This window comes from Anomaloglossus baeobatrachus, chromosome 5, assembly GCF_048569485.1.
Source record: "Anomaloglossus baeobatrachus isolate aAnoBae1 chromosome 5, aAnoBae1.hap1, whole genome shotgun sequence".
Taxonomy (NCBI): domain Eukaryota; kingdom Metazoa; phylum Chordata; class Amphibia; order Anura; family Aromobatidae; genus Anomaloglossus; species Anomaloglossus baeobatrachus.
Genome location: NC_134357.1, coordinates 269,428,015 through 269,440,774, shown reverse-complemented (window position 1 = coordinate 269,440,774; position 12,760 = coordinate 269,428,015). Strand labels below are relative to the sequence as shown.

The 12,760-nt window shown below is 39.7% G+C and overlaps 1 protein-coding gene across 1 annotated transcript; it reads left to right on the top strand.

Annotated features, from left to right (window-relative positions):
• The first annotated feature begins 3,549 nt into the window (after window positions 1-3,549).
• Window positions 3,550-12,517, top strand: LOC142309959 (bone marrow proteoglycan-like). Its single transcript, XM_075347431.1, has 6 exons — window positions 3,550-3,581; window positions 3,662-3,718; window positions 6,056-6,303; window positions 8,644-8,781; window positions 11,082-11,187; window positions 12,129-12,517. Exons 2-6 carry the CDS (start codon window positions 3,664-3,666, stop codon window positions 12,185-12,187), a joined length of 606 nt encoding a protein of 201 aa, XP_075203546.1. The 5' UTR covers window positions 3,550-3,581; window positions 3,662-3,663; the 3' UTR covers window positions 12,188-12,517.
• The last annotated feature ends 243 nt before the right edge of the window (window positions 12,518-12,760 follow it).

Here is a 12,760-nt window from a genome sequence, read left to right as displayed (position 1 = left end):
GGTAAAGACTAACTGTACAGTTGAGGGGGGAAAAGTCCACTCCCAGGAGCTCGGTGCTGTGATGCTCCTCGGTGCGCTCTTCTCCTTGCAGGGCAGGGTGACATCTCTGCTTCTATTTGGATTTACCGACCTAGGAACGCCTCAGCTGATACTCACTCAACGGTGAGCAGGACTCTCTCACAGTCCGACACGGTCAGGGGGTGCTATGCTGGCCCTGCGACTGTGGGTCCTGTGCTCGCCCTGACCCTGGAGGTACCCTTGATAGTAGGGAAATCCAGGTCACCACCTTAAGCCCTGTCTCCTGTCCGGCCCTGTCCTAATAATACCAACCCTGGGAAGGGCAGGACCCCAGATTACAACCTCGCAAAGGCACAGACAAGGGGATAAAACTGAAACACTCACACTGCAAATGACCACAGATGAGAGACAAAATGACACCAGAGGTAATAAACCAAAAGGAGTAGGAGTAATTCACACCATGGAACTCTCAAACCAAGCAGACAATGATTAGCTGGTCACTAAATAGAGGTATGCCAGGGACGCCAGGATTTCACCACTGCAAGTAGAGACTATCTTCGGCAGTCTCCTACTACACACCTCAACTGAGCCGATGCCGAGCTGAGCACCAGGTTGTCTGCCGGACTCTGCAATGTGAGCAGAGTGCGACGCCGTAGAAGTAATCCACTTTTCAACCTTTTCCCACATGTCAGGCTTCAAACATAAAGATAAAATATTTTAATTTTTGTTGAAGAATCAACAAGAAGTGGGACACAATTGTGAAGGTGAACAAAATGTATTGCTTATTTTAAATTTTTGTAAAAAATAAATAACTGAAAATATGCAATATTATTCGGCCCCTTTACTTTCAGTGCAGCAAACTCACTCGAGACGTTCATTGAGGATCTCTGAATGATCCAATGTTGTCCTAAATGACTGATGATAAATATAAGCCACCTGTGTGTAATCAAGTCTCCATATAAATGCACCTGCTCTGTGATAGTCTCACTGTTCTGTTTGAAGCGCAGAGAGCATCATGAAGACCAAGGAACACAACAGGCAGGTCCGTAATATTGTTGTGGAGAAGTTTAAAGCCGTATTTGGATACAAAAAGATTTCCAAAACTTTAAACATCCCAAGGCAAGCGATCATATTGAAATTGTAACGCCTGCCTGGATCCACAGACTCAGATGGGCTGTAAAGGGGAGGCTAGAGGGAAGCCACTCACCAAGTAGGACCCCCAGAACCCTGAAGCCCTTTAACCCCTATACAGGGATTTGGAATTACACAGGACCCTGGAGATCACTACCTGTGGAAGGCTGCAGTCCGATAAGAGTAGTAGTCAGGCAGGGTCAAACCAGGAATTGCGGAACAGGGACAGAATCGGCAGGCAGTGACGTAGTCAGCACACGTAGCAGAGGTCAGATCCGGGTCGGGCAGCAAGGTACAAAAACAGTAGGCAGAAGGGTAGTCAAAAATACGCAGAAGTCAACACAGGAATCACCAACAGAATAGGACGTAACAGGAGCCAGGAAAATCAGAACTATATCTGGCAGTAATGATGTGACAGGAGGGGAAATAAGAAGGGTGTGGTGTCTTCCCATTGGCTGTAGCTGAACGCTGGCAACTTCAGCTAGAAGACACATGCCACCCACAGTCAGCCAGCGGTACTGCAGATCCCAAGCTAACCCAGCCCAGTGGATGATCGGAGCCTGCGCCCACTAGTGCCGCTGGCATTGACTTCTTTCCCATCACCAGCACCATCCACGGCAGGAACACGACGTCGCCTGGTGATCGGAGCAGAAGTCGCTGGAGCAGACTCCGGCGGGGACGTAACAGAAATGGAAGGAGTATCATACCACTGCAAATCTACCAAGACTCGGCCTTCTCTCTAAACTTTCATCTCAAACAAGGAGAAGACTTATCAGAGATACAGCCAAGAGGCCCATGACCACTCTGGATGAACTGCAGAGATCTACAGCTGAGGTGGGAGAGTTTATCCATAGGACAACAATTAGTCGTACACTGCACAAATCTGGCCTTTATGGAAGAGTGGAAGAAGAAAGCCATTTCTCAATGACATCCATAAAAAGTGTTGTTTAATGTTTTCCACAAGCCACCTGGGAGACACACCAAACATGTGGAAGAAGGTGCTCTGGTCAGATGAAAGCAAAATCAAACTTTTTGGGCACAATGCCAAGCGATATGTTTGGCGTAAAAGCAACACAGCTCATCACCTGAACACACCATCCTCACTGTCAAATATGGTGGTGGCAGCCTCATGGTTTGGGCCTGCTTTTCTTCAGCAGGGACAGGGAAGATGGTTAAAATTGATGGGAAGATGGATGGAGCCAAATACAGGACCATTCTTGAAGAAAACCTGTTGGAGTCTGCAAAAGACCTGAGACTGGGACAGAGATTTGCCTTCCAACAAGGCAATGATCCAAAACATAAAGCAAAATCTACAATGGAATGGTTCACAAATAAATGTATCCAGGTGTTAGAATGGCCAAGTCACAGTCAAGACCTGAATCCAATCGAGAATCTGTGGAAAGAGCTGAAAACTGCTGTTCACAAAAGCTCTCCGTCCAACCTCACTCAGCTCCAGCTGTTTGCAAAGGAAGAATGGGCAAGAATTTCAGTCTCTCGATGTGCAAAACTGATAGAGACATACCCCAGCAACTTGCAGCTGTATTCGCAGCAAAAGGTGGCGCTACGAAGTATTAACTTAAAGGGGACAAATAATATTGCACATCTCACTTTTCAGTTTTTTATTTTTTACAAAAGTTAATATAAGCAATAAATTTCATTCATCTTCACAATTGTGTCCCACTTGTTGATTCTTCACCAAAAAATTTTAAATTTTATCTTTATGTTTGAAGCCTGAAATGTAGGAAAAGGTTGAGAAGTTCAAGGGGGCTGAATACTTTCGCAAGGCACTCTATATATATATATATATATATATATATATATATATATATATATATATGCAGTATATATAGGAAGGTATCAATTTTGCACTGTTTATTTTTACAAGTATTTCCTTAGGCTCTCAATAGGAGCCTATAGAGAAAAAGACACACACAAAAAATGCCTGGTTTATCAGGGTCTTTGCTTGCACAGTTAAAGGCAGCAGATTTTCTGCACAAACAAACTAAACAAAAAAAATATATAATATTTACCTTATGTGGGAACATGGGCTTAGATTTCCATTTTTGTAATATGAATCAAAATAGGATTTAAGTGAAACTGAATAATAATGATTCTAGTGTTTCTTATATCTTCTGTTCTGTTTCTACAAGCTATAGACAGTTTTAGGACAACGTAAGCAGTGTTTCTACACAATTTAATTTTCTAGTTTACCAAACAATTTTGAACATCTTTATTGAAGTTCTACTCAATATGCATAACTAGAGATTATATTATCTATACCTTGTGCAATTTTTAGACATCTTGTTAAATTTGACATCAGGTAATAGAACTAAGACCACAACTTCCTAAAATTCATCTATAAATGGAAGCCGACATAGAAAAGATATGAAAAAAGACTAGAAAGAAATTACAAAGGACTCATCTCTATTACGGTAAATCAACCAAGTTTATATATGATGATCTTAAATACAGAAGAGAATGTTTTGATGTGAAGATTTTGTTTTTCTTACAGACATGTTGCATCTCGTGCTCCTGCTCCTAGTGGGGACCATCTTTGCTGAAAAGCCAGGTGAGCGAACCTTATACTTAAGTCATTTCGTATTTCTATTTTATTCTGTCTGTTTAATCAGTCAAATATATAAATACGTGAATATTTTTTGACATATTATCTTAACTTTCAGCAGCTTGTAATTCCCCTTATTCAGCATTATGATCTTTTTCCAAAAACTCTCTAAATAAAAAAAAATCAGTCTTGATTTAAATATTAATTGTAAGCGTGTAGCATTTGAGGTTTTTTGCTACATTTTTTAATGCAAATTAAAAGCTGCTTTTTACTTTATACTATCAGCAAAAGCTAGGAGATTTCAGAAATATCATGAACAGGCCTGTTTTTGTTTTTTTTAAAATCAGCAGTAGTGATGAGCGAGCATTGGTTGCCTGGGTATGCTCGCTACTCAATCGAGTATTGCGGGTACTCAAGCGAAAGCTCAAGCCATCGTCCCGCATGTTTTGCAGCTGTTTTACAGCCAATCAACATGTGTGGATTGCCAGTCAATAACAGTAATACCGTGGCCATGTTGGATACTGGCATTACTGTGATTGGCCAGCCGCATTACATTATTAGGTGTGATATGAGATCCGGGGTTGTGATACTCGGTCCACTGTCCTCTGGAAGCAGTTCATGAAAACTTGATATAGGAGAGAGAGCTTAGATTAGAGCACGGTTTGTATACTTGCACCCTTTAGTGCATTTCATGTGAAATTAAAGGGTGTTTTTAGCCTTGTTTAACTCAATAAATAAAATAAAATAATTAAATAATTAAAAAAATGGTGTAGGCTCCCCCCTATTTTGGATTACCAGCCAACATAAAGCAGACAGCTGAGGGCTGATCTTGTCAGGCTGAGAAGGTCCATGGTTATTTAGCCTTTCCCAGTCTAAAAATAGCAGTCTGCATCTATTAGTTGCAACAGCTTTGGTGCTTCACCCTGGCTCTTATCGACTGCCCTTGTGTGGTGGCAATAAGGGTAATATTTTTTGGGGTTGATGTCAGCTGTGAATTGTCAGCTGGCATCAAGCCCGGGGGTTAGTAATGGAGAGGCGTCTAGAAGACACCTTTATTACTAACCCAGTAAGTGTAAAGTGAAAAAAAATTCACAAAAAATAATAATTTATTTGAATAAAGACTCCCCTATTCTATCCCTCGTTCACCAATTTATTTTAAAAAATCCCCAAAGCTTCGATGTAATACATGGTGTACTGGTCCCATGATGTCTACTTAATCGGTACTCCAACCTATGGTGCCTTGTTGAAAGATTGAGGCTTCATAGGTCACTATTGGTCAGTGTCAGATCCAGAATTTCTCACACTCAGTGATGTCAGTAAACATGAATTACATTGGAGCCTCCAGGATATTTATTAAATAATAAATTAATGAATGAGGGATAGTGTGGGGAAGTTTTATTCAAATGAACTATTTTTTCCTATGTGTTTTTCTTTTCACTTTAAACTTACTGGGTTAGTAATGGGGGTGTCTGGTAGATGCCTCTCCACTACTAACACCAGGGTTTGATACCAGCTGACATTACACAACTGACATCAACCCCCCTTAAAATATTACCCTGATTGCTATTGCACCAAGGCAATCAGGAAGAACTGGGGCAAAGTGTCAGAATTGGTGCATCTAATGGATGTGCCAATTCTGAGGTAGCTGTGGGCTGGTATTGTTAGGTTGGGAAGCGTCAAATAACCATGTCCTTTCCCAGCCTGATAATACCAGCCCGCAGCTGTCTGCTTCACCATGTCTGCTTAACAAAAATAGGGGGGAGTCCATGTTGTTCTTTAAAATTAGTTATTTATTTACTTCCCATCAGCGACCCAAGAGTTAGAGCTGAGTCCAAGTGTCTTTCCTATGCTGTTATTTGTAACACATGCCATCAGATGTCAATTTTAAATTGGTCTCATGTTGGACAAGGTGACCTTTTGGGCCAGTTTGGGCACTAGGACTTGAGTGCAACCATATCTTCTTCACCTTGTATATTTACCACCCTGGTTTAAAACTTTGATATGTACAGATCTATCTTTCCTTACCTTTTCTTGAATTTAGATAAGGACCCTCAATACTATATAGCAACATACTACAAAACCCTTGGTAGGCTGCAACTCACACCATAACCAATGAGTGCCACATATAGACATATAGAAGAACATCCTGTGCCAGATTATGACAAAATCATGCTTTTGAAAAAATAAAAAGCTGATAATCCTACACCAAATATCCCAAGATATTTTGTGTCAAAAAACGTTAAGGAATGACTTATCTGTACCCACAAATCTACATACATCTGACACTAAATATCAGCTGAAATCTTAGCTGAAAATTTAAATTTCATTCATTATCTTCTGTAGATGATTGTCCCCAGGACCATGAAGAAAATACAATTGTTCCAGGCATCAAAGAGGATAAATGTGACATGCCAGAGATTATTGAAAATTCTCCTCTAGATGACTGCCAGATGGATAGATGCAAGAATGCCTCATTGGATGCAACTAGCGTGGGACTAAAGTGTGGAACTAAACATGGCGATAAGTGTCGTAGTAAAGGAACTTGTGCCTATCGTATTATCTCATGTCCGAGGACCTTTCCACAAGCTCAGGTTTCTTTCATTTTTGGATATATTTCATTAAGCTGTTTGGATTTATTGTATTAATGTAGATACTTAACCAAGAAAAAAAGGATTTTTAGAATTGTAAATAAACCTTTAAGGGTTTTCCATAATATAATGTTAATAGTGCTTCTACTAGAAGTTTATAATTAGCCACTGAGCAAAAAAATTTTTTTATTTGAGATAATGGGTAGCAATCTTTCACTTAATCCGGAAAAATATTTTTAAAATTTAACTTTTAATAAATCCACTAAAAAGTGATATTTAATCACAAAGGACAAACAATAACCACAGACACAGAAAAAGTGTGCATGGCCCTCCTGTTACGTCATAGGATATGTATAGGCCAAAAGCAAATCGACTAATACCGCCACTGTAAAAGGACTTTTGTGACCATAGTCATAAGTGCCACTTAGATTAAAGTCCACTGATCAGTAAAGCAACAAATTAGTCTTACCTCGTTTTATACTAGTAAAACGGATTTGTCTCACCAATTCATATGGGTGCCATTCTTTAAATCACTGGGGTCAATTAAATACCCCTATATAAGATCGGATGTACCTCCCAACGCGTTTCGTTCAGGAAAGAAAACTCATCAGGGGAGTCTCAGGTAATGCAAATCCTATAAGGTCCCATAAGGTATGAACCTGCCTTTTGCATGGCATGCAGTTAGCATGACCACATCACATCACGAGCACGGCTGCTCCAGCCACATGCATGTTCTTGTAGGCTATGGGTCCAATTGCTTGGTGGGACCTGAAATTGGATATGCCATACATTGACTATATGATGTGGTCATGCTAACTGCATGCCATGCAAAAGGCAGGTTCATACCTTATGGGACCTTATAGGATTTGAATTACCTGAGACTCCCCTGATGAGTTTTCTTTCCTGAACGAAACACGTTGGGAGGTACATCCGATCTTATATAGGGGTATTTAATTGACCCCAGTGATTTAAAGAATGGCACCCATATGAATTGGTGAGACAAATCCGTTTTACTAGTATAAAACGAGGTAAGACTAATTTGTTGCTTTACTGATCAGTGGACTTTGATCTAAGTGGCACTTATGACTATGGTCACAAAAGTCCTTTTACAGTGGCGGTATTAGTCGATTTGCTTTTGGCCTATACATATCCTATGACGTAAAAGGAGGGTCATGCACACTTTTTCTGTGTCTGTGGTTATTGTTTGTCCTTTGTGATTAAATATCACTTTTTAGTGGATTTATTAAAAGTTAAATTTTAAAAATATTTTTCCGGAGTAAGTGAAAGATTGCTACCCATTATTTGCTTCTACTAGAAGGACCAATGGAGTGTGAATGGTGGATCCCTAGCTCCTGATAGTGCACTAATAAGCAGAATAGAGGGGCACAGTGTTTCAGGATGCTGCTTCCTTGTATTATTTCACAGAGTCATCTAAGTCCCTGTGGCTGTGTGTAGAACTGAAACGTGTATGTAAGAGAGGTGCTACGTCTTATGTTCCAGTGCAGGTGTGCTTGCTAAGCCTTCTGCTCAATGAACCCTCTGCAACTCATGTTAAATGAGTCTGTTGAAGGTGAGGAGCAAAGTCATTGGAAAACCTGTAAGTTTTGGTGGGACACCCTCCTTTATAAGTAGGTTTGCTGTGTACTTCTATAGGAAAGAAGATGGCCCATGTGATCACTGGCAGACACAGAAAGAATAAGACTTTTGTGCAAGAATAGTACATTGGCCCTTTGCAGCCCCATATTTGCATGGCTCACCTTCAGAGAAGACTGGCATACTAGTGTCACCTAATGAGGGCAGTAATTGTAAAAGTCAATAGCCTTGAAACACATGTAAGGCTAAAAAGCCAAATCAGACACTCCATTTACAGAAATGTGTTTTTTTGCTGCTTTCCCCTCTTCAGAATAAAGCAGCCGATCTGATTTAGCTAGGTGAGAGGCCTCTGACCTGGGGTCTAAGAGGTAACGATTTTCCTTTAAGAGAGTACTCAGTTGGCGTAAGGAGACTTATGGGCCATGTAATGCAGCACTAATGAACATGAAATGGGAGGAGTACATTTTCAAAAACCATTTAGTGTAATGCTTACTTTCTCCTGTTGTGACACTTCATGAAAATTCAACCATATGGAGATTAATGCAGATATCAGGAGGCCACAAACATTAGGAAAGTTTGTTAAAAGCTTATCATCACTGGACATTTCAAACAAAATAGTAACTCTGTTCCTTCATTTCATGTATCTGTAAATTATTTAAAATAAAAAATATCACATTTTTAAAACAATGATACCAGTTAACTGCTTTACAATTAATACCACCTATTAATTATATTTTCTTATTGCCTTAGGCATTTTGTCGATGTCACCGTGGAAGTTTAAGCTCCATACACAACCACTGCGTTAATAGTTATGTGAGACTTCTGGCTCAAAGGACCTTTGGTAACCGGTTTGGATTTGTGTGGATTGGTGTCTACAAAAATTGCAATGTAGGTACCGTACTTAGGAAATTCCGTTCTACTTGTAGCAAATGCACTTGATATTACCAAATAATTATTTCTGAAAGTAGATGTTGCTCGTACAAAAACAGATCACTATATATAGTACAGTAAAATATACTTTCCTACATGATTAATATAAAATTGGAAAAACTGCAAGAATTTTAACTTTTTTAAAGTTATCTAGTAACTGTAGTCAAGAAAGCTTGTCTATTTAGTTCAAACAATGGTATAGTCAATAATGTGGATGAAAAGAACACATGGGGTTTGAAATGAAAAATGTTATCTTCCTCTATTCTAAAAATTATGACTTGATCTCTGTCACCACCTATTGGTTTTGGCAATCCTAACAGTCAATATCGACCCTTTAACAAGCCTCACCACATGGCTTAGGATAAGAAGCCAACTCCATTTGTAAACACGTGTTTTTGGGTGTTGCACCTCCTTAGAGTGAAGCAGGAGAGCTGATTTGGCTGAATGAGAGGCCCCTAACAGAAGGTCTAAGGAGAGTGACAACTCAGCGTAAGGAGTCATATTGACCATGCAATGCACCTATGGGAATTTAGATATGTATACTGCCTCTTCAGAAGGAAGACGACTTGACCTCTGATGCCACCAATTGGATGTAGCAGTCATTAACATAAGCATTGTATTTGTTTGAGAAGATGGGGCTAATATAAAAACACTTATGGTGAAGAAGCCTTGAATTATTTCCAGAGCTAGTGGGGGTTTCTCTCTACAAACATAGGCCCTGATTCTTTAAAGCAATTTTGCCAGAATTCTAAAATAAACTGCTTTGAAAAGTTACAACATTTTTGAGCAAATCATAGTTGCACAAAAATGTTGTCATTTTTGGTACTTTTACACCAGTTTCTCCCAGCTCCTCGTAAATGGGCTAAGGTGGAGCAGGACGGGAGTGCTTCAGCAGTTTGATTCCTCAAATCATTTAATTCATGGTTTGCTTTGTAACTCTTTACGCCATTAGGCTGGACTCACACGAGCGTATGGCATCCGATGCGAGAGCATCGGATGCGATATGCTAATGTCCCCTGGCTCAGGCTCTGCTGCGAGCATGAGCCGAGTGTCATGCGACTGTAACCCGATCTTGCGATCGGGTCACAGCTGTGAAGCTGAGTACGGGCGCTGCGGAGGAGAGGGAGGGGTTAATCCTCCCATCTCCTCCACTGTCAGCCTGTGTGTACTGTATATCGCACTGCACTGGGATAACATCCGAGTGCAGTCCGATGTATCTCTCGCATCCATTCACTTGAATAGGTGCGAGAGATACGGCGGTAGCAGTAAAACGCAGTATGCTGCCGCTTTTCTCGCATCCAGAATCTGGATGCGAGAAAAGCTGACCAACAGCTCAACCTCATTACCTAACATTGGTCAGAGTGCAATGCGAGAATTTCTCGCATTGCACTCGTCCTATTTTCACACTCGTGTGAGCGTACCCTTAATCTTATTTCAGTCAGGGACTTGAGTAAGATTTCTGGCCTGCCAAAACAGAGGTACATGCCACAGGTTAGACACTCCTGTTTCATTAAGAGGAATGGAGCTCTTAACACTAGAAGTCCCATAAATTTCGAGCTCCCCCCTGAAGTCCCGAAAGAGGGTCAAATGACCAAATACAATAAACTGAATAGAACTAACTAGAAACTAAATGGCTAAACTCAATGGAAAACAACAACCTCCTGTGGTGCGACAGTAATGGCCTTAGTTATAGAACAAAAGACGGTGATTATAGGATGTTAGCTAAAATCCTTCAGGTCATTCAACCCATCTCTGGGTTCCAAAGGTAGAAATGTTAAATGACCCCTCTCTGGGACTTTTAGTGTTAATGAATCAGGAGCGTCAAACTCTCACATACTCCATCATCAAGAAAATCACCAGCCTTGATGAATCAGGGCCATCGTGCCTATCTACAAGATGCTTATAACATACACTTGAGTCTTGTAGTGCTTAGTTTAAATTGATGTTGCTTCTCAAAGTTTGTCTAATGTAGAAGGTCCTTCTACCAAGGCTTCCGTGTGCATGATACAACATTTATTTTATGGTAGGGAGAATGGCAGTCTAAAGCATTTCTTTAACGTCTTATTGTACTGTATTTCAAATAGTAGAGTAATAATAATAATAATAATAATATTACCACACATGAAAATGGCTGTTAGGAAGAATCTTCACATTATCCAACATCTCTCTTTAGTGGAATGCTTATTGATGTCCTACCGATTATGAGTATTGTCAACTATCATATCATATCATATGTTATCTTTTTTTCTCCTTTGCAGAGTAATCAATATGTAAATGCAGATGGGAGTAGATTAAACTATACCAAGTGGGCTTATGGCTACCCAAAAAGGTGTGGAACCTGGTGCACTGCTCTTAATTTGGCAAGTAAGTAGAAAATGATAAACAGAAGTTCCATAAGACATATATAAGACATAAGATATATATTGGGATAGGAGCTTGGAGATGGGAGTAACCCTTTAAGTCACTTAGAAGAAAGGGAGGAAAAAATGCATCAAAGCCACAAGTGTGAAGCCCATGAGATCCAGTGAGCCTTGTTAGACTAAAGGCCCTGTCACACACAGAGATAAATCTTTGGCAGATCTGTGGTTGCAGTGAAATTGTGGACAATCAGTGCCAGGTTTGTGGCTGTGTACAAATGGAACAATATGTCCATGATTTCACTGCAACCACAGATCTGCCAAAGATTTATCTCTATGTGTGACGGGGCCTTTAGTTGATGTGTGCACCTACTCAAGGAGCAGATTGGTGGACTGTAGGAGAGGCTGGGAAGTAGAATTACCAACTGTTCAGAAATTCCAGGACAGTCCGGAAAAAAAGGACACATTTTTGTCCTGTCTGTGAACAAATTTTAAGGTGGCTATGATTTTTTTGAGGCTTAAGAAACTTATGCAGATTATTCTGAAAGTAGCAATCTTTATTTTACAGTTTACAGTGAATGCATCTGATATCTTCATATCAGAATCATGGGCTGTAGACATGGATCACTTATAATAATAATAATGGTTTATTATGGTATTCCAATGTGTTGGTAAAAAAATATTGTCTGTCTGTGATTTTTTGGTATGCTGTCCAGAAAAAAATATAAAGTCAAGTTGATAACCCTATTGGGGAGTGACTAAAGCCTGAGGAGGTTTGGAGAACATCTGACCACTGTGTGAGGATGGCGAGAGACCGAAGAGACACTTTTTCTATAATAAGCAATAACCTCCCAAATCTTTTAACTGCAAAGTATTGTACAATGTCTTTTGGAATGAGGAGGCGATTATCATGTCCATCATTAATGTGATTATTCTTTTACTTTTCAGATGGCCAGTGGTATAATTTCAACTGCTGCTATCGGCTGCCTTTTGTCTGCACCTATTAATCCCAATCATATAAAGCTTTAAGTTCTGAGTGTTAGTTCTGAAATTGTGATATGGCAGTTAATGATTCCCACAACAGTTTAAGAGGAAGTGAAACGCGTTGCGATAATCGCTTTTGAGCATTTTTGATTGTTCTTAGGCAAAAAAACTAATATAATCTTAAGTAAATAAAATTTAGTTACTATCACATTAGCCATTATATGTGCATGTTTCTTCAACCAACAGGGGCCATTTCAAGTCTACTGAAATCATGCATCTCATACCCATTATCTGTCTTTTTTGTCATGCTTTAGTTTTGCGCAGATACCCTACAAAAATCTAATAAAAAGTGAAGCAATTAAAAATAAATGTTTCTTGTGTTGTTTTTATATATGACCCTGAGAAAATTGTTGGAATTCTCACAATATTATAATGTTCTCCCACCTTTTTACTTGCTAGTCTACACACTAACTAGAGCGATGAAACCATGCAATGTTTAATAGCTAAGCGTACCTCAAATAAGGAAACCAAATGACTTAATTAATGACTAATAATGAGCACGAGTGTTCGCCACTACTCAATTGAACATCAGGGTG

Bases quoted from the DNA above. Each gene is read 5' to 3' on its own strand.
- LOC142309959 (XM_075347431.1), top strand. From the start codon at position 3,664: ATGTTGCATCTCGTGCTCCTGCTCCTAGTGGGGACCATCTTTGCTGAA. The intron at 3,719-6,055 runs GTGAGCGAACCT...TATCTTCTGTAG, and splicing joins CATCTTTGCTGAAAAGCCAG to ATGATTGTCCCCAGGACCAT. The intron at 11,188-12,128 runs GTAAGTAGAAAA...TTTACTTTTCAG, and splicing joins CACTGCTCTTAATTTGGCAA to ATGGCCAGTGGTATAATTTC.